The 22,375-nt window shown below is 47.7% G+C and overlaps 1 protein-coding gene across 3 annotated transcripts in view; it reads left to right on the forward strand.

Annotated features, from left to right (window-relative positions):
- The window catches only part of CHD6 (chromodomain helicase DNA binding protein 6), a 139,655-nt gene that overhangs the window by 36,466 nt on the left and 80,814 nt on the right, over positions 1–22,375 (forward strand). For all 3 annotated transcript variants that reach the window (XM_048498809.1, XM_048498810.1, XM_048498808.1), the window contains 2 exons: positions 8,758–8,900; positions 10,560–10,612. In XM_048498809.1, coding sequence (XP_048354766.1) covers positions 10,586–10,612 — 27 coding nt within the window. In that variant the 5' untranslated portion in view covers positions 8,758–8,900; positions 10,560–10,585. The remainder of the gene's footprint in view (positions 1–8,757; positions 8,901–10,559; positions 10,613–22,375) is intronic.

The following is a 22,375-nucleotide window of genomic DNA, read 5'->3' on the forward strand; positions in this document are numbered from 1 at the left end:
TTGGCTTGATGTGAATTGTATATCTTTCATCCATCAGGTTTCCCATTTTTGGAGAGATATCTCTTCCTCAAAAATTAGCATCTATCTCTTGTTCTGTTTCTGTGTCAGATTGAAATAATAGCTTATACATTTATCCTAATGTATCCTTTTTGCTGTGTTACTACATTCACAAATTCTGTCAAGTCCCTTATTGCAGCTCTTGCTGAGTGAATGTTCTTTCTACTGGATGTGGGAGGCATCTTGAAGTGGGTGTTTCCCAACCGGATCTCAGGGAGGCAGGACTTAACCAAAGTTGTCACTTCCTGTGGTCCGAGTGGGCGTCACCTTTCTTCTCCAGTATTCTTCCCTGCCTAACAGGGGAAGCTGCAGAAAGCACCTCTTTGAGCATCTGCTCCGGCATGGGAATTCACTTTTCCTTCTTCCCTTGTCTCTGTTAATTCTTAGGTGTTTACGTCTATTGTAGGAGGTCTTGTCTAGGGGCGAGTGTGTTAGTTGGGGATTTCTTCCTCCCCAACAGGGATCGGAAGCTTGTCCTCTCCCTTCCCCTTCCCTCCCCCCCCCCTTCCCCCTCAGCCTCCTCCAAGCGGCTATGGCACACTGGGGAAATGCCAGCCGCTTTTCTCCCGAGAGGGAGGTTTTTTCCCAGTCCTCCTTAGAGAAGGGACCAGGGGGAGCAGCTTCACAAGGGCTGGCACACAGCGCCGGCGCGGAGAACTGCTTGTGACCAGCCAAACCAGCTCCAGGGGAGGCATCGGCCGGAGCCGACAGCAAAAAAAGCAGCCCGAAAGGCGCCTCCTCCAAGGACGGTAGCTTGAAGAAAAAAAGCGAAAGCAAAGGCGCCTGGCGTCCAGCGACCCCTGCACCCGGCCGCCAGAGGCCCAACAGCATGCCCAACTCGCGCCAGGAGGGAGACCCACGAAATGGCTCCTCGCCCGGCCGCTTTAGCGAGCACAGGACTGAGGGAAGACCTCAGAGCCCTGCTGCTGCAACCTGGCGCCAGCGACCCGAGGAGAGGGGCGAGATGATTAGGCATGCAGAAAGAGGAGGGAATGGAGGGATAGCAGGCGGGGCTTCGCAGGCCAGGCAAGATCGCGGCGGGCAGAGGAGGACAACCCGCGGTGACACCCACACTTACCAGGGGGTTGGCAACAGGCTTCTGCCCAGGAGTTGGTGGATCTCTTTAAGAAAATCCATGAGGGGAAGAGATCCATTCCACTATCATAAAAGCGATTCCATGGCTGAGGGGCAGATCCCCCTCCCACCTCCCCTTCCCTCTCACCACCCAGATCCTCACAATCCAAGCTTGCCCAGCTACAGCAGGACCCCACCACCTTCCCAGGGGAAGAAGGGGTTAGCGAAGGGGAATGCGTGGAGTCAGACCACTTCTCCAGACCGAGGAAGAGGTCACCCCTGAGTGAAATAGCCCCCAAAATTTTCCAAAGCGGAGGACATTACCTTACCTCTCATTTCAAAGGCAATCTCACCCTTGACCTGAAAGATTCAGAGGGGCTTCATTGACCACTCCTCCTCTTCTTCTACCCCTTCCAAACCTATCAAGGGTTGCCCCAAAGGGGATAAAAAGATCTTCCCGCATGGGGAGCCCCCCAAGGATTTTCTCCCGATCCCGGAATACTTTGAAAAACGTGCCAGGAAAGAATGGGCCAACCCCTCTGCCCGCAAAGGGTTCCCCTCCAGTTTCAAATTGTAAAGCCTCCCCAGAGTACATCAAAAGCCTCATAACCAGCCCTCCTAGTGGATGCCCCATAGCAGCACTCCAGTCGGGAGGACTTGTCTGCCTCCCAGGACGGCGATGGCAACATAAAGGGACCCCTTAGATAAGCGCATGCAAGCGGTGGTCTCTAAGAGACTCCATGAGGTTCTAGCCATGGCCTTCAAAATCCCTGGCTTCCTCGGCCACCATGGCCAGGTAGGGCATCGATGTGGCTTAGCAAACTCCTGGACATGATTCCTACACCCAACAAGGAGTTAGAGAAGGAGTAGAAGCGTATTTTACTGGCATTGGTAGCTATCTTTTCCTGGCAGACTCTAACCCGATGCATTCATTTCAGTAGCCCGGGCCATGGCCCGTAACCCCGGTTCCCAGGCGGCTTGCCTGCCCGCTTCTCTCCTGGCCCAGGCGGACCAGCGCACTCCAAACAACTGGTATCCGGGTTCTCCTTCCAGAGTAGGCATTCTTTTCGATAGCCAGGAACTGGAGAGGATCCCTAGTAAGAGACCAAGGACAAAAAAAAGAAGGCCATGCCAAAATACTATAGATCCGGAGACACAACCAGCTTCCAAATCCGGCACCGCCTTTTCGTTCCCCACAGAGCGCGGCAGAGCACCTAGAGGCGGCGAGGCGCTGGCAACCTCGAAGCAGGGATTCCGCCAAAGAGGTCAAACCAGGGCAACTTCAATCAGCCGCTTTCGTCCGCAAGCCAGATCGGGCAAGAACTTCGTAGCGACAGAAATCCCAACCAACACAACAAATCCCTGACTGCACACCACTTACACCTGTCGGCGGCCGTCTCCAGGAGTTTCAGGACCAGTGGCTGGGGGCGAACAATGCCCGATGCTTGGACCAAAGAGGTCATCCAATGGCGAGGGCTACTCCATAGAGTTCAATAAAGTACCCACCCACCGCAAGCTTTCACGCCTTCCGATCAACTCCAATCTGGCCAAAGCCAAGCGGACACAGAAAGCCGTATCCAACACCTCCTGACCATCAGGGGCCATAGAGGCGGTACCTCAGGCAGAGAGAAGCTCTGGAGTGTTCTCTCACCTTCTTTACCGTTCCCAAAAGGAACGGAGACTGGAAGGGCCATCCCTAAACCTTCGGTTCATCAATCGTCACATCAAACTGCAACACTTCCAGGATGGAAACCCTCCGGCTCCATCGCATTGGAACACCCTAAGACCAGGGGATTACTTGACCTCACTGGACCTCCACGGGAGGCTTATTTACACATCCCCATAAAACCCTAGCACCGCCAGTTCCTAAGCTTCGCAGTGGGAGACCATCAATTCCAGTTCGGGCTCTTCCGACTTTGGACTCTCCACAGCTCCAAGAGTTTTCTCCAAGGTCCTCCTGGCCCCATCGTTGCTTCTCCGTCAGCAGGCCATCCATGTCCACCCATGCTTGGGCCGACATCCCTCGTCAGGTCCCACCTCCGGCTTAAGCAACAAAGCAGGCAGCGGGATGTCGCCCAAACCCAGTCAGTTCTCCGCCGTCACGGAGTTCCTAATCAGCGTTCCCAAAGAGTCACACAACGGCCCATCCCAAAGGATGGAACATCTCGAACAATCATCGACGCTTCTCAAAACACCTTGTTCATACCCGAGAAGATCAACAAACTGAGGAGTTCAGTGAACTTAATCATCTCAGCCAAAAAGTCTTCCCTGCTCCACTTGGCCAATAAGTGTTCCTGCCGGTACCATGTGGGTGTCAGTGTTCGACATGCTCCAGTGGGGGGGCGAACTCCACGCTCGCCCACTGCAGGGTCTTCCTTCGCCCCTTCCAGTATCAGAATTATGAAGAAGGAGGACCCGATATCTCACCCTTCCTTGCCAACTCAAAGCCAGTCTCAAAGAGTGGGGAATGGGCCGGTTGAAGCGCCAACCTCTCCAGAGGGAAGGTCTACCACCTACCCCAAAGCGGATAAGAAATCTTCACCAGATCGCGAGTCCTGCACCGGAAACTGGGGAGCCACAACAAACAACCAGTTCACGCCCAAGGGCATGTTGGTGCAGCATCAACAAACCCACTCTTCCTATCAACCTTCTCGAGACCAGGCGATTTACCTGGCCCTTCAGCACTTCACTCCCATTGATGATCGAGAACTCTCGCGTTCTGATCCGCCGCCGGACAATGATAGTGGCCCAGCCAAAGCATACCCTGAACAACCAGGGAGGTTCAGGTCTTCCCTCCTTCACCAGGAAGCCGCGAAAATTCTGCACTGGTCAGAGCAACATCTACTGTCACTCACCATAGGGGACACATCCAGGGGAGCCTCAACATCTCCAGCGAACTGGCTGAGCCGTCAAACCATCCAGGAGGCGAAGGAATGGCAGCTCAAGCCCTACCATATTCCGGATGATCACTCCAACGCTTAGGTCAACCACAACTGGACCTTTTGCCTCCAGAACAACAGCCGTAGATTCGGACCTTCATATCCAGATTCTACCACCCAGAAGCCGTTAGGGAATTGGTGGACTCTATCCCGGAATCCCCTGGCCCCAAAGCACTTCTGTATGCCTTCCCACCTACACCAATCCTTCCCAAGGTCCTCCGGAAGGTCATAACAGAGAAGGCATCGGTGATTTCGGTGGCGCACCCTTCTGTGGCTTCCACGGCGATCCATGGCTGTCTTCCATTCCTAGACCTCTCCGTAACCACAAGGTCTGACTCTCCCGACCCGAGGAACATGCTGATCAAGGACCCATTTGCCACCCCAAACCTCCAGTGGTTCAAAAAACCAACACGCGCGCATGGCTGTTGAGCGAGGAGATCGTTGTTAACAGAAGAGAGGGCTACTTTCGGATCCAGGTAGCCACCACCCTCTTGGCATCTCGCCGCAACTCCACCAACAGGATCTACAACTCCTCTTGGAAGGCCGTCACCAGATGGTGCCGAAGGAAGAATGTCGATCCTGAAAAACCAACATTCCTCAAATCCTCTGCTTCCTCCAAGAGGGATTGAACAAGGCTTCAGAGCGCCACACTTAGGAGACAGGTCAGCGGCTCTGACCACCATCTGCCACTCAAGCCGCACGCTCCCTCTCTCCAGACATCCGGGCGTCATCCGCTTCCTTAAAGGGTGGCGCAACTACAACCACCCACCGTTCGCCGCTTCCCCACCTGGCGGCTACACCTGGTACTCTCAGCACTCACTAAATCACCCTTTGAGCGGTTCAAGCGATCCATCTCAAGTGGCTCCGCATGAAGGCAATGTTCCTCATAGCCATCACCTCAGCCAGAGGCGGGTCTCGGAACTCCATGCCTTATCAGTGGAAAAAGAACTCTGTATTTTTCATAGGGACAGGGTTGTTCTCAAACCAGACCCCACCTTCATTCCTAAGGTCAATTCCCAATTCCACACTTCACAGGACATTGTAGTTCCCAATTTCTTCCCCAACCCTTCACATCCTAAAGAGAGGTTGTGGCATAACCTGGACGTTCGTAGAGCCTTAAAAGCATTCCTAATACGTACTGAATCTATCCGCAAGTCCAACTCAATGTTCATTAATGTATCCACGCCGAATCTGGGCCACCGATGTCCAAGGCTGCCATCAGCCGCACCATCAAGGCCTGCATCGTAGAGGCGTACAAGGCCTCCAACCAGCCGGTTCCTCATGGGATAGTGGCCCACTCCACGCGCAGTGCAGTGACTAACGCAGCCCTTAGAACTCAGACCTCAGTATCAGACATTTGCAGAGTGGCCACCTGGTCCTCTGTTTCCTCCTTCGTAAGACACTATAAAATACACTCCACGGCAGCTTCAGAAGCTGTGTTTGGCAGGAGAGTATTGGAACACATCATTGGAGACTGATCCTGACCCACCCGTTTTGGGACACTGCTGTGGGAGGTCCCATCAAGATGCCTCCCACATCCAGTAGAACAACCCATTGGTTACTCACCGAGAAGGGGTCTTCTGCTGGATTAAGGGAGGCATCTTGGCCCTCCCGGGATCATCATTAGTCTCCAATGTTTTCCATGCTCTCCTTGTCACACTACTTGTACCTTAAATGGGCTAGAAACCCCAGCAGCCCAAAGTTCCATTAGTTCACATGGGTTTTTTGTATAATTGTTACCGTTATAATCATCATTATGTTGTCTTGTTACTTCCTCTTGTGGTTCAATGTACATGTTACTTCCGAGGAAAGCTTTCACTGCTTGGACAGGTGTCTACTGGAGAAGAAAGGTGACGCCCACTCGGACCACAGGAAGTGACAACTTTGGTTAAGTCCTGCCTCCCTGAGATCCGGTTGGGAAACACCCACTTCAAGATGCCTCCCTTAATCCAGCAGAAGACCCCTTCTCGGTGAGTAACCAATGGGTCGTTTTAAATCTTGAACATAGTTGTAAGCATAATAACCACTGTACGTATTTGCCAAGATTTACGGTAATTTCTCCTTGAGAATTTATCGTATCTCCATATGTGATAAAATTTGGGAATTTTCCCTGAAGAAAATTCAGTCTTCAGTTATCCCCATGGAAGTATATTATGATAATAATGTGAGAAAGAACAATGAGTCTCAGGAGTCCATTTCTGATTTTTTTGGGATTGTATTAAGTTCTTTTTTGATCCAAAAGTTGTTTCATAAGCCTTCCAAGTCCATTATTTCAAAATTTATTGTTCTTTGGCAGGAGTTTTTAATCCAGTAGAGTCCAAACTAGGCTTGATAGTATAATTTGATATTAATTATACTATCCTCCTCTCTTTTTCTCATCTTGCAAAACTTTGAATCTAATTCTTGACTTTTTGCTATTCCATATGAACTTATTTATCCGTTTCTGCCACTCCAGAATTTTTCTTGTATAGAAATTGGTAGCATCTTAAATAAAATAAATAATTTTGGTAATACAGTCATTTTTATTGTGGAGATTCTGCCTAACCAACAAATGTTTAGACCATCTCTGTAAGTCCTCTTGTATCCACATTTTATAATAATTGTCTTTGAATAATGCATCAATTTGTCCATCAGATTTATTCTCAAATGTTTGACTGAATTTGAAACTACCACCTATCTTTTCATCCTTGTAAGATCTTCTTCTCTCTGTGGTGTGAAAAAATAATAATATTAGTTTATTAAAGGGATGGGACACTCTTTCTCCAGGGTATTGCCAAGTCTAGTTGACCAAGCAAGTTATTTCCTGGTTGCTTCTTGGTGCACTTGCCATGTACATCTCTTGAACATGTGGTTCAACTGTCATGTGGATGATAATCTCCGAAACAGATTGATCACACTCATGGGTGAACTTGGAGTTTGTTACTCTGTTGTACCAGTTTAAACAGGGATGAAAGCTTCTTGGGGCTGTAATATCTGGCATGATTTTGTGTATTATTTTAATAGCAGGGAGATGCGATAGAAACATTCCACATTAAAAAAAAACATGATTTGCCTCAAATGGCCTTGATCAGGGGTGTCGAACTCATTTGTTCCAAGGGCTTGAAATGAAATGTGACTTGTTTGGGCTGGGCATGTGTGTGTGTGTATGTGGCTACATCAGCAGGCTTACCATGTGGGGTTGGGGGAAGGTAACTACCTTAGCTGTTGAGCCCACAGTGGGCTTGCCAGCTCTTAACGGCACAGGGAGGTGTGACTGGCTTAACTGATGAGCCTGCAGCAAACTCACCCACCACAATCAGCATATGGGGGGGGGGGGTAGGGTGGCTCATCCACACAGAATAGCACTGGTGGAGGTAGTCAGTACTGGAGGGGATAGCTGCCTCAGTGGGCGAGCCCACAGTGGGCTTGCCCCCCCAGATTGACACTGGGGGATGGCTCATCAGGCCAGATCGGGAGCAGGGCAGGGTGGGTGCCTGGACTGGTGCAGCTGGCTTGTGGGAGGGATTGATAAGTCCTCTCAAGGGCTCAAATCCAGCCCCCAGGCTGCATGTTTGACACTCCAGCCTACGCCATCAGGTGCCTATCTATTTTTCTTATTTTATATTTGGATTGTCATATGGTTAATGGTTGTTTGATGACTGTTTGCTTGCTGTATGTAGGGTTTGTTAATGTCTTTTGAGGGTGTCTCCTTGATACTTTGCAGTCAGCTATCTGAAATGTGGCTTGGAGATGTAGCTTCAGTCCAAGTCTCATAGCAAAACATCCCTGAGCAATCCATTAGCTATTTCAGAGATTTATATCCTCTGTGAGAAGAAACCTACATTATTAGGTACTCGATTGGCAGCCAGACTCCTTTCCCGAGCAACAGCAAGGGACCGGATTACTCCGGTCCTATACCAACTGCACTGGCTGCCGATCGAGTACCGGGTCATGTTTAAAGTTTTGGTTTTGACCTTTAAAGCCATTCGCGGCCTTAGCCCTGCATATCTAAGGGACCGTCTTTCCCTATATCGCCCTTCTAGGCCCCTCCGTTCATCGGAGGCGGACCTACTGGTGATCCCTGGCCCCAAGGCGATCCGGCTGGCCTCTACAAGGGCCAGGGCTTTTACGGCTCTGGCCCCTACCTGGTGGAACAGGCTTCCAGGTGAGATCAGGGCCCTGCGGGATTTACAAAGTTTCCGCAGGGCCTGTAAAACAGACCTGTTCCGCCAGGCGTTTGGCCAGCCGGGATGATATCAACTGCAATAAAAAGCAAACATTTGGCCTCCCGTGAGTTCATAAAAGGGGGAATAGAATAGCTGAAGCCATCTTTAGTCTAATATTTCATGTATTTTTAATTAACTTATATATATGATGTTTTAAATTTTTATTTTGTTGGAAACCGCCCTGAGCCTTCGGGGAGGGCGGTATACAAATACAATAAATAAATAAATAAATTATATTGACACTGTAACACTGTAGGTGCTACAGCTAAGCTGCTGAGAGGATTGCAAAAGTCCAAAGGAATACATTGGGGTTCTTTCTCTTATCATATATTTCCTAATGTTTTGTACAGCACCTGGTGATTTTAAAATCTGTAATAATAATAAGGATCTGTAATAATAACATTTAATATGGATTTTCTTTCTTTTCTTTATGAGCAGCTTTGTTAATCCCCAGTCTCTCCTATGTCCTTCTTACCTTCCAGGTACTGAAATAAGATCATCCAGGTTCTGACTCCAGAGACTGCATACTCTTCTCAGTCCTTCTTTCCAATTGGACAAGATCCCTCATCTCTCTCTTTTCTATAGACCACTCGGGGTTCCTGGCAATGTATTGCTCCTGGAGAAGGCAAGCCCATTTTCTTTCTTTATTTGTGTGTGAACATGATGTAAGTCTCGGTGCCAAGGGCAGGAAGTAGTCTCCAACTGCAGCCCATCCCCCCCCCCCAAATTCAACTTTTAACATCCCAATGAAATTGAGAAAGATATCATTTAAGTGACAAGGCAAATATTTTGTTTGAGATGAAAGCCCAGTTTCTATGCCTTGCATCTCAGGGCCATATGGTGTGTTTTATGACAACAAATCCAGGTTTGCTAGCAGCTAGACCAGTGGTTCTCAACCTTCCTAATGCTGCGACCCTTTAATACAGTTCCTCATGTTGTGGTGACCCCCAACCATAACATTTATCCATCTGCATCAGAACACTGATGCAGAGAGTCTTAGGCAACACCTGTGAAAGGGTCATTTGACCCCCAAATGGGTCCTGACCCACAGGTTGAGAACCACTGACCTAGACACTGAAGTTGCTTCTGTATAACTGAGGTCACTTGATGAGTCTACCTGTGTAATTCATGTGTTTACTGTATTCTCATTCCCTTTTAAAGTTCATTTAACATCTGCTATGTATGAAGTGACACACAAGGGATCTCAGTTTGTAATATTTGGAGTTCTGCTTGACTCACTGGAGTTGGTGCTCCTCATTGAATTTGACAGTGCTTTGTAAGATTGACTGCTGATCTGTATTCTTCATCTTTGTGTCTTCTATACTGTCCCATGGGTTGGTGCAGGCCATCCATGGAAATTTTCAAAGCTTCTCAAGAGTTCTCCAGAACGTTCCCCATCCCCTCTGATTTTCACTGAAACCAGGACTTTCCCTGCCTAAATGGTCATGTGATGGAGGTGGGAAGAGTGCTCCTCCCTCACTTCCCTCTTTGTGGTATTGTCTACAGCTCATTATCAGCTTTAGGTATTTTCTGTCAGCGGGGAATTATGTCTTCCTTCAAAAAGTGCCAACAATATGGCATGAAAATGGCCCAAAGTGACAAATATTTGGATTGTTTGTTTTGTCTGGGAGAGAGGCACAATACTGCCACCTGCCCTGTGTGTTGGTTATCCACACTGAAGGCAGGTAAAAGAGAGATAGGCCAGCCTAAAGTGGCCTTGTGGGAGAAATCCCTCAAAACCTGTGAAAAACTGGCCAAGAAGCAAACTTAATAGGCTTGCACCCCTCCCAAGTGTTTTCAGTGGCCCTTAGTGGCTTCAGTGTCTCACAGGGCTACCTCAGAACCTCCAGTCAAGAGGGCAAATAAAGCAAAAGAGGAGGCATTTGGTGTCCTGAAATTGTTGTGGGTCCTGCCTCTGTCACTTGGAACTCGCCCAACTGGCCCCACCACGTGCCGATGGCAACCTGAAGCGACTGCCATGACACTCCCTCATCAGACGCAGGAGTCAGAGCTGTGGTACAAGGCCCCCCCTCATCACTGATGCAGAGCAGTGAAAGTGGGCCCACCTGGAGGAGTGGAGGAGAGTGTGGCTGCAAGCAGTATGAGGCAGTGCTAGGACTGGCTGATACGGAGAACTCTCTTGGCTGCTGGAAGCTCTTACTTTTTGAGTAATAATTTTAAATAAGCCGTTCATGTGACCGAGGCCTAGATTTTCAAAAAGGGCATTAAACAAACCATTTTCCCAAGCAGACCTTGTGTGAGCCTTTTGTTTTGTGTTTTGCAGAAATATACATCCCAAAATTGATAATAATGAAAATACAGAAGAAAGAAAAGCAGGTTGGTAATCTTTTTCTTCTCTTAGTAAATCAGTGAGTAAAACATTGCCTGTGTGGTTCAGTGGTCCAGTTCTAATATTTCTGCTTGGATCTGAAAATACTGGGCTCTGTTTTACCATGTGGTGCAGGAGAACTTTTTTAAACAGTGTTTGTTTCTGTAAGAAGCAGAATTCCCAAAGCTCTTTGTATAAATACTACCCTTAGCTGTAATCCCTCCATAGCTTCCCAGAGCACTATTTGAATCATGGTAGAGTTAGCATTTAAACAAACAGTTGCTGATGCATAAATGCCACTTTCAATCATTGAGGGGAAAAACTGGGCTGTAACAGATAATGAGTTAATTAATGAGGAAAAATTGTAATTGGACTGAAAATAAATGCAGGCTAGAAAGACTCCCTTCTCCTTTCCACATGTAGAATCTGTGGTTGCTTTTGAAATGCTTGTGTGGTTCACTAAATGAGTATGCCTGCCAGATAGATGAATCTGTGGCCGTTGTATTTTGTGGGTGCTTGTTGTAACCTGACTGTGTGCATGGAGCAACCCTATGTGATAAAGTGAAGGGGTTTGCTTGAATGTATGGAAGCTTTACTTCATGGGTGCAACATGTTAGGTGGCATGGAACAAACCAATCTGCTCCACGTTGATTTGTGTCCGGGTTGCTATTAATGGGAATTTTAAAAAACAGAGCTTTTTAAGGAAGGAATAAATTTGCTCTCCTAAGCATGTACTGAAAAAGGTATTTAAATCATCATTAGCTAACTGTCTCTAGGGTTTGGGATTAACACTCATGGAACTAAGGGGAAGAAATTTAGTTTAGGCCTTCTCATCTGGTGATCTTAGGTAGGATCCAAACTGAATTTTCCAATAATGGAAGGCATCCCATCAGCAAAACAGAACTTTCCTATTACAACTCATTGATCTCTGCCAAAAACTGCCAAGAGCCTCGTGAGAAGCAAATGTGTGTGTGTGTGTGGGGGGGGGGGGGGGGGGGGGTCAGTAGGGGGAGGGAGTTGGCACCTTTTCTTTTAATGGAAAATTCAATCTGGATCCAACCCCCTGCTGTTGAAGGGTCTTTCTCAGTATGATTTAGGTCTGTTCTATCTTGAAGATTAGAGTATGCCTAAATATGTCCTGGCTAGCTACCTTCTTTTAAGTTCTTCTGAGAAGGGCTTGTTTTCTGGCTGCCTTTTTATGCCCCCTTATTTTAGGTGCTTATTTTGAAATTTCATATGCTTACGGAGATCTGGAAGCTGTATTCATTAGGAGGAGAATATGGGGTAGTAGAGGTTTAGTAAAAAAATTTAGGATCAAATGATACCTAAGTAACCATAAGATTTAATAGACAGGTCAGATAGAAGGTATTTTTCTTAGGAAGAAAATACTGGAATTAGAGTATATTGTTTGGGCAGTGTCCTATTCTCATGTTTTAGGATGTCCCAAAGATGTTGTCCTTATCTTTGGGCTCTGGAATGCAGTGGAGAGTGACACACACGGAGCCCCTCGGGGATAGGATGGTGGTATAGAAAACTAAACAATAAATAAATAAACAAAACAAACGTAGAAGATGGCAACATCTTCTAAGATAAAAAATAAAATGTATTTTTGTGTGTAGTCCAGTACCTTTCACAAACTCAGCCTACTACAATTTGATGGTTCCAGTTTGACAGCTATATCAGCAAATTTAACTTTTTCTGCTAAGGACAAGCCCCCCGCCACCTGAGACCTACTCGTTTCCTGTGTTCTAGCCCTACTTTTTGCCTTATTGAGAAATTGCTTTTACCTTGGGGATTCTGTATTATTGCCCTTGGTGTGTTCTTTCTGTTGCGGTTAGGGTCTGAGACTCCCAAGATTTATGCTTTATGTTGGAACATATTTTCATTTTCCCTGTATTGTAAGAGAAATGAAATGCTGTTGAAACCCTTGCTGGATTTGTATTCACAGCACCTCCTTCCCCTTATTAACAATTTCCAGTGGAGTGTTTTGATGCAGGAGCCATTGATGGGCTGTGAAATATATTACCTTCTCTGTGAATGTAAGGGTAGGTGCCCTGAAAGAGCAAAGGATAAGTTATCTTCTTTTTTTTTTTTTTGCTGGGAGAATGTTTTGCAGGGAGCTGTTTTACAACTGCAACAGCCAAAATAGTTGTCTAAGCCTGAATGTTTCCTTCACAGGAAGTAGGAGATTAGCTGTTGCCTCCCCCAAAATGATACTGAATATTCTAGAACTAGTGTGGGAACTATTTTAATGAATTCAAGAGTTTGTGCTACAAGATAAAATATTGGATAGAAGAATCATTTTCTCCTGCTGTTACTGTCAGAGTGTTAGTATTGCTTGAAAGTTTTACTTTTTTGCTCTCTGCTCCTTGCAGGGGGAATTCTTGTTCCACTGTTTTTTATCCCATTTCCTAACAAACTGTGGGGTGTGGTGACTACAAAGGGAAGTGTGTTCAAAACTGCATGCCAGGTTATGCCTCAGGTACCTAATGATTTCAACTTTCTTTATAGCTATAGAAATAAAAAAAAGAACCTTGTCTCCTCCATTTGAGTCTAGCACAGAAACCTGTATGGAGTTTTAGAAGCTGACAGACCATCAGTGGATTAGAAGGGAAAAGGTTTATTAGATTTTAAGTGTTGGCTAATGTTTGCTTTGGGTAGTTCTTCAACAGATGTTAGTAGCTGCTCAGTTGTGTGTGATCTCTGTATTCTTACTAGTTATTCACCTATAAATCCAGAAATCTTGGGGGTTACACTTAAAAGAAGAGAAGTAATTTTGATTTCTTTATTTCCCTCTGCTGTTAAATATTTATGTAGCATCAGCAGAGTACAAGACACTATACAATAATGAGCTTTGCTCAGTCTGAAAATGAAAAAAGGATGCCCATGTTCATTTTGGCACAATTCATTTGAATCTGAGAGTTGATACCGCAGCTTTGGCAGATTAGAAAGCATTATGTGGAAGTTAATTCAGTCTGTAGTCAGAGCAAGGCCAGATTTCAGCCATGAAACTCAGGCTGCAAACCTCAGCAAATTTCATTGAAATCAGTAGAAGTTACCTCTGAGTAAAAATGACTGTAAAAGAAAAACACTCTTACAAATGGCAGCTGCAGAAGATAAAAAAGATGGAGTAGAGAACTTAACTTACCTTACTCACATCTTTGTATTGGTTCTTGCTCATTGTGCAGGTCCACACTGGATAAAATAGAAAGCTTTTCGATGCTAACTAGCTGACTAGAAATATACTCACTCCCCCATCCCCAGCACTGAAGGTGGGAAATCTTCCCCCTTAAGGTCACATGAAGGACGAAATGTGACCACCTGTCAAAGGCATCTTTAATGGACCCTTCTCCGTCTTCTGAAACCACCACCCCCAGATTAAAGGACCATCACTGCAGCATCGACCAGAGAAACCAGCCCCCCAGATTGGAGTACCATTACTACAGCATCGACCAGAGAAACCAGCCCCCCAGATTAGAGGACCATCACTGCAGCATCGACCAGAGAAACCAGCCCCCCAGATTGAAGGACCATCACTACACCATCGACCAGAGAAACCAGCCCCCCAGATTAGAGGACCATCACTGCAGCATCGACCAGAGAAACCAGCCCCCCAGATTGAAGGACCATCACTACACCATCGACCAGAGAAACCAGCCCCCCAGATTAGAGGACCATCACCATTGACCAGAAAAAACAGCCTCCCAGATTGGAGGACCATCACTACAGAATCGACCAGAGAAACTTGCCCCCCAGATTAGAGGACCATCACTACAGTATCGACCAGAGCAATATACTGACAAACTCTGGGAAGGCATAGAGTTTTTTTAATGGAGGGAAAGTGTTCGTTGGCATTCGGTTAGACTCATTCCTTTTTAATTTGGTTGTCAAAGGAGTTGGGCAATTAGAGCCTCATCAGGTGCTTCTATTGTCTCCAAGGCTGCTATTGTGTGGGTCAGGAAGATGCTGCAACTGTTGCCAGAGTCCAAGAAGCATCTCATTGAAGGAGCCAACAGAATTCTCCAAGCTACCTCCTTCACAGCTGATGCTACATTGGACTCACTTATCTTTTTTTCCAGGCCAGCTTCTTATTCATTGGCCACATGCAAAAACCTATGGCTTGGAGCATGGCCCGCAGATCTATATTCTATGGCATTAATCTCAAGATACCCCTTTCAGGAGGATATGTTCCTTGGATCCTCCCTAGACAAGATTCTTGTTGAAACCAAAGACAAGAAGAAGGCCATGCTGAAGTCAGTGGGATGTAGTGATATAAGACCCTCTAGTGGGTATGAATCCTGCTCAGCTGCTCTAAAGATAACAAGAGACAGAATTGGAACAAGGCCAATAGGTGCTCTTGCAGACTGCAGGATGACAAAGGAGGACATAACACATACCAGTTTAGCAAGAGCAACAAAGATAGAGGATCTTCTTCTAACTCCAAAGCATGACTATGCCATTAGTCTGGTGGGTGTTGTGTTGTCTTCTGTGTTTCCAGGACACTTGGAGGCTTCATCAGAAGTATGGGTGAGCCTTGGAAGTTTTCTCCAAGGGATACTTCCCCATTCTCTCCCCCCCCCCCCCCCCCGCCCCATGTCTCATTCATTCTCCTGTTCCAAAATGCAAGGAGGAACTCCTCAGGACACGTGCTGCAATTCTACATTTTCTTCAATTCAGAGCAATTGAACTGGCCCTTAACACCCGAGAGGGGACAGGGCATGTATTCAATATTCTTCACAGTTCCCAAGAGAAACAGGAACTGGTGAGCAATGTTGGACCTGAATTACCTGAACACATTCATCAACTTGCATCATTTCTGAGACTCTTTGGTCCATAATGGAAGGACTTCAACCGTGGGATTTCTTAATTTTCCTGGATCTTCAGAAGGCCCACCTGCATGTACCCCTCTTCCAGCACACTGCAGGTTCCTTCGTTTCACTTATGGCCGCAACCATTTCCCTTTGGCCTCTCCACCTCTCCGATGATCTTCTCCAAGCTCCGGGTTTTTTTCCAGTCTACTTCAGGGAGATGGAGGTACACATTTACCCTTACCTAAATGACCTTCTGGTTAAGACCAACTCCAAGGAGATGGCAATCAGAGACAGTCACACAACCATCAGTGTACTCCAGGAGCTTTGTGGTGAACTTCCAGAAGAGCTTACTTTCCCCAGTGCAAAAACAGGAACACCTGGGTGTCACGGTGGACATGCCTTGCAATGCGCTGTTCCTGCCAAATTCCAAGGCGCAGAAGAACATTCAGATGGTTGCCTCAGTTATTCAGAGCAGAAGGTCTTCACTGATGCAGCTGGCCAAACTCATTTCCACCATACATTGCCTCCAGTGGGCGCACCTGCACTCCGGAGTGCTTCAGAAGTTCCTCCAGCCATGTCAAATGGATATCATATTTTGCAGAGACAAATCACTATTGATCCCTACAGAGGTCAAGAATTCCCTCAGATGATGGACACGCTTACCAAACCTACTGAAAGGGAAAACTTTTCACGTTCCATCGGCAGTCCAAATGTTCACTGATGTGAGCCTGTATGGTCGAGGAACTTTGATCAACAACTAATATGCCCAGGGACAGGGGTCACCCACAGAGGCAAAACTCCCATCAACCAGCTGGAAATCTGAACCATTTCCCAAGCTCTCCAACACTTAAGAACTCAAATCCATCACCATCACCTACTGATCTGGACCACCAATATTTCGGCCAATCTGTACATCAACAATCAGAGGAGAGCAAGATTTTTCAGACTAAACACCAAGGTCATGAGAATCCTGATGGAACCCAACCTGAATTCCTTACATGCAGAACACATCAAGGGTACTGCCGGGAGGGGGGCCTTAGAGGGGGTGGAATGTCGGGGTGGCTTGAGTACTGGGGGTTGGGAACTCTGCAGTGACGTAGGTATAGATTTTTATGGGGGGGTCAGGGGCGTGGCCACGCCTCCCCAAGCCCCACCCCAGCCTAAGTGCTTATGAAAACAGCTCTCCGAGGCAAGGGATAGCAGACTCCCGTGACTCGCCCACCCCGCCTCCCCCACCGACGGGGCTCCCAGCTGGCAGCCGGCAGTCCCTTCTCTCTCCCCTCTAGGCAGAGGGGTAGCTAGGGAAAATGGAGCTCAGTGCAAAATGTGAGGTTTGCGCACCCCCCCCCCCCCATGGGCGACTGCTGTGATGCTGGAATCCACCCCCAAACAGCATCACTTTCAATGGTGTTTAAATTAGGGAACCCAGATTCTCCTTTTAAATCCACCTTAAAGGGAGAATCTGAGGTCCCCAATAAAACAATATTGAAAGTGATGCTGTTTTGGGGTGGATTATCCCCCACCCTGAAACAACATCACTTTCAATGTTTAAACTGGGGACCTCAGATTCTCCCTTTAAATCCATGCCGAAGGGGGTGGATTTAAAAAGAGAATCTGGGAAAATTTGGGGGGGGGCCTGCTGTCAGGGGTACAATTGTTAAGCTAGCAGCACCAAACTTTCAGGGTATCTTTGGGAGACTCTCCTGATGATACCACCCAGGTTTGGTGAAGTTTGGTTCAGGGGGTCCAAAATTATGGACTCTCAAAGGTATAGCCCCATCTCCTATTAGCTCCCATTGGAAACAATGGGGGATGGAGGCACCCACTTTGGGAGTCCATAACTTTGGACCCCCTGGACCAACCTTCACCAAACCGGGGTGGTATCAGAAGCAGATTATCCTGATGATACCACATAGGTTTACTGAAGTTTGATTCAGGGGGTCCAAAGATATGGACCCTCAAATGGGTAGACCCATCTACTATTAGCTCCCATAGGAAACAATGGGGGATGGGGCACCCCTTTTGGGGGTACATAACTTTGGGCCCCCTGAACCAAACCTCACCAAACGTGGCTGGCATCATCAGGAGTGTCACATGATGATAGCCTGAAATTTTTGTGCCGCTAGCCTAAAAACTGTGCCCCCTGCAGGCCAAAAGCTAAAAAAAACTTTAAAAATACAAAAACCCACAAACGGGGGCGGGGGGGGGGCGGAGCTTTGGACATGCAATGGCGGGGATCTGAACCCGAGAACCTCCCCCTTACCTACGTCCTTGGAACTGTGGTCTGTGTGAAGCTGCTGCGTGAAAGTATTCTTTTGCTGTTTCCTGACTGCTTATCTCTCCTCCGCTAAACTAGTGAAGGCCAAATACTTTGGTCTGTAGTGCAGCTGTGGAATTGTATGGTGGGTGGGGGGATGGGCACGCTGGTTACCTTAAAGTAGATATTGTCTCCGCTGGGGCCAGCAGAGACGTCTTTGCACTGTACTGGACTTATCTTACCTGCAAAAAAAAAAAATTGTTCATCAACAACAGTTTCAATTGTCTGGTTAAAGGAGGTTTGACAGGTACTCTCAGTGCCACCACAGATTGGCTAAGCAGACAGGAGGTGCTAGAATCAGAATGATCTTACAAAAGAAGCTTGTTTCTTCTCATCCAGGACTACTTCGGTCATCTCATAGTGGACCTCTTTGCATCTCATCAGAAACAGTCAGCTGGCCAGATTCTTCTCTTGGCACCCACAAGCAGAGGAGATGGATGCTCTTGCAGCCCCTTGGCACAAGGATCTACTTTATGCCTACCTTCCCACCCCAGTAATACCCAAACTTCAGCAGAGAATCAAGATGCTCAAAGCAGAGGTGGTAGCCTATATTTGCCAAGAAGACCATGATTCTTCACTTTCCGGGAAATCAAGAAGATTTTGGATTTATACCTCACCTTTCTCTCCTGTAAGGAGACTCAAGGTGACGTACAAGCTCCTTTCCCCTCCTCTCCCCACAACAACCTTGTGAGGTAGATGGGGCTGAGAGAGTTCTGAAGAACTGTGACTAGCCCAAGGTCACCCAGCTGGAATGTAGGAGTGTGGAAACACATCCAGTTCACCAGATAAGCCTCTGCCACTCAGGTGGAGGAGTGGGGAATCAAACCTGGTTCTCCATATTAGAATCCACCTGCTAACCACTACACCCTGCTGGTAGTGGAACCTTTGCTCCATCTACCAGTTGAAGTGGACATATTAACCTAGGGGCCGATAGTTCATCTGGATCCATATTGGCTATGTTTGACCACCTGGAAATTGAGTGGCGGAAACTGCTCAAGTTAAAGTACTCTTCATAGGTCGTGGAGACCATCCTTACATCCCATAGACCCTTCAGCCACAGGAGTACAGGCTACTTCTAACTCTAGGGCAGGTGTCTGTAGCCTATGGCTTTAGAGCCAAATGTGTAGCTCAGTATGGAATCGAATTGAGCTTTTATAAAAGAAAATGAAATTTTTATGTTAAGGTATATTGGAGGAGTGGGTGGAATGCTAGAGTAACCAGTATATGAAGGGAATGACTGGAAAACATTTTTGTGGGACTTATGGCCTTGGAGCTGCTTTATAGAAATAAACCAAGTGTAAACTACACATGGATTTATGCCAGTTCTCTGAAACAGTAGATGTGTATATTTATTACTTATTGTGAGACTTTATCCTTCTAATAGAGCATTCATAGCAACCAGATATTATGGATTAGTAATCAACATGAAGTTATCTGTAATGTTAAAGTGTGTGTTTTCAGTTATCCAAATGGTCTTTCAGATAGTGGGTCTTTGATTACTTTCTCTGAATTTTAACGTAGTTTGGCTATTCAGCTATAAAAGGTTGCTAGAATGTCATTTGGGAGGGCATTTTGGATTGTAGACCCACATGCAGTTGATACAGCTCTCAGAGGCGTACCAGGGCCAAATGGTGCCCGGAGACAAAAAAAACCTCTGGGCGCACCCGCGGATGTGGAGCCCTTCTTACTCACGAGTAAGCATGGCTTACTCCAGCCCCTCTTCACTGCATAGAAGCCGGACGCGAGGGAAATTTGCGTCTGGCTTATAGGCAGGGAAGAGGGACTGCCCGTTTGGTCACGTGGGAGCGCCATCTGGCACCCCCCACGTGACCAAAAGGTATGCACCCAGGGACATGGGGTACCTAGGGTACCCCATGTCCCTAGGTCCGCATGCCACTGACAGTTCTTAGTACTTGGTTTGTGTCCTGCTGTCTTTTATCTACTACATAAAGCAAGGCTTGAGGACACTTTGCAGCTTCTGATAAACTTGAGATTTGCTTTTTTCCTCAGAGTGGTAAGTATGCCTGCTTGCCTGTAACAATAAAGAGCAGTATGAATCAGGCCTTTCATTTCCAGACTGGCAATGGATGGGAAAAAAATCAAAGATAAACAATCAGATCATATATTCTGTTTGCAAAATTGTGACCCCATCTGTGGATATCTAAATCTGCAGATCGAGACTACACAGAAAAAAAAAGGATACGTCTGTAAACTTGGGGGACTCTCCCAGGTTTGTAGAAAAACCTGAAATGAAAAAAAGAAAGTAGTGGGTTTAATTTCCTCCCAAAAACAAAAATATTGTCTGAGCAAGTGCAGACAATACTCTTCCTTCCTTCCCCTCCTCTGTCCGTGGGCCTAGAGTGTGTGGGGGGGCTTAGCTGGGCCAAGTAGCAGCAATGCCGGGAGCTCCAGTGGGCTTGCCAGTGATGCTGGGCTGAGCCTTGGGTTGCCCACTGAGAGCGATGATTGTGGAGAGGAAAGCCTCAGCAGGTCCTACAGGGAGCTGTGCTAGGCTTGCTGCTGAGAGTGGTGATGGTGGGGGAGGGTGAAAGAAACTTCATTGGTAGGGATGATGGGGGGGGGGCGGTGACTGGGAGCTGCTGCGGACCGCAGTGGGGGTAGAAGGAGGCTAATATTGCAGGCCTCCACTTGTTTTTCCTAATTGAAAGATTTTAATGTGAGGAGTTAGTTTTGCTTTATTTTGTAAGTCAGTGGATGAGCACCTCTGCGCCATTGGTACGAACAAATGTTCACAAAACAGTGTGCATGGTGAGAATTTCCATGATTATCATTTGTCACATATCCTATGGCTAACAATTGTGCATAAAAGTTCCATACAGTAATAAGGAATTTTATGTTTGGGGAACTATTGTATTTCCACAGCTGCAAAACACTGCAGAGCTATCATGAAGAAAGCAGGGAAATTTATAGCAGGCAGAGTTCCATGAAATTAGATGTGGAACCTCTGCTATAACTCTGAGAATTGTTGGAATTATCAGGAGGAATCCGGCCAACTTGATATAACCCAGTTGGCTGTGGGCCAGAGACTGGCATGTAGGTCAGATGTGCTTCATTTCTTATGACTGTCCTAAGTGCATGGCTGTTGAAACAAGAACTGATCACAGCAGATCTGTGACAAGGCCTGGGATAGAAAAGAGGTTGTGGGACAGTGATGGCGAACCTTTTAGAGACCAGGTGCCCAAACTGTAACCCCAAACCCTCCTATTTATCGCAAAGTGCCAACAAGGCAATTTAATCTGAATACTGAGGCAAGCCAGAAGGACAAGCACACCTGACATGGGAGGAGGAGACCAGCGGACTGCTCCATCAGATCCCTCCTTCCCAAGAGGGGTGTGTGGCGCCTGGAGGAGTGTGCGCGTGTGTGAGAGAGAAGTGGTTGGAAAGGGATAGGAAAGCCAGGCTATGAGCCTGCAGGGAGAAAATAGCCGGGAGAAGGGGAGAGGGTAAAGAAAGGTGGGACTTGGCAGTGAGTGAAGGGCATGCAGAAGACACCTGACAAAGGTGAAGGAAGCCATAGGTGTGCAATGCAGAGGGCACACAAACCAGAAGGCACCCCGACAAGAAGCGTGGGTGGAAAGAAGGGATGGTGCCTTGCTGCATGGGGTGTGTGTGTGGAAAATCTCCTCCAACCCCTTCCCCCCTTGCAGGCCGCCTGCTCGGAGGGAAGGGAAGCGGCGCGCCCGTAGCCCCTTTCCCTTCCCTGCAATCAGGCAGCCAACGTGTTCGCAGGGAAGGGAAGGGAAGGGAGCTGCTGCTGCAGCTCCAGGCACAGGTGCCATAGGCAGGTATGGGGGGTGGTGGAAAACACAAAGTGTGCACTGGGTGCACTTTGGCACAGCTACGCCTCTGCTACCAAGAGCTGAGAAGGAGGCAGACTCCTGATTTTCCTGCATTCCTCCACCATTGGCTCCTTGCCCAGGTTCATTCCAGGGTTCAGCCTGGGTTCTCCTGAACTTTCAGCAGCCAGCAGAAGAACAGGCACGGTTTCCTTAAGAAAGGCAGTGGTGCCTCCCTCTAAACTGCCACCCCCCTCTTCCAGTCACACTTGCCCCGCTGCCTCGACCACCCTCCCAGCTGCCCCAGACCTCAGTCTTTGCCAAGCCCCCCACTTCTCAAGACAATTCACATCTGCACTGCCCCTGGCACTGTGTCTCAACACCCCCCACCCACAAATCCTCCACATCCTTCCCAACTTCGCATGCCGGATCTCCCAGAGTTCGGCTGCCCACCTCCCCACCAGACTCGTTCTCCGCGGTTTCCGAAAGGCACGGAGTCCCCTCCTCCACACGAACCGCGCTCAGGCCTCTTCAAGCAGGTAGCTCAACTAGGAAGGGGAAGAAACAAACCGTGCTTTTGGCCTTGCTGCCGTCCCCTGTTCAATGGGCTGAGCCCTACCCCAGCCAGCTACAAGTCTCTCCCCGTGGCAGAATCCCCCGGGATAGGCCAGGCGCGCAGAGGAAAGGCCTCACACATTGGCGCGATCCTCTTGCAGACCTCTCTCCGGCATGCCCAGCCTATCCTGGGGGATCGCACAAGGGGGGGACTGGGGGGCGATGGCTCGCGTGTCCACAGAGAGGGCTCTGAGTGCTCTCTCTGGCACGCATGCCATAAGTTCGCCATCA

This window comes from Sphaerodactylus townsendi, linkage group LG05, assembly GCF_021028975.2.
Source record: "Sphaerodactylus townsendi isolate TG3544 linkage group LG05, MPM_Stown_v2.3, whole genome shotgun sequence".
NCBI classification, from domain to species: domain Eukaryota; kingdom Metazoa; phylum Chordata; class Lepidosauria; order Squamata; family Sphaerodactylidae; genus Sphaerodactylus; species Sphaerodactylus townsendi.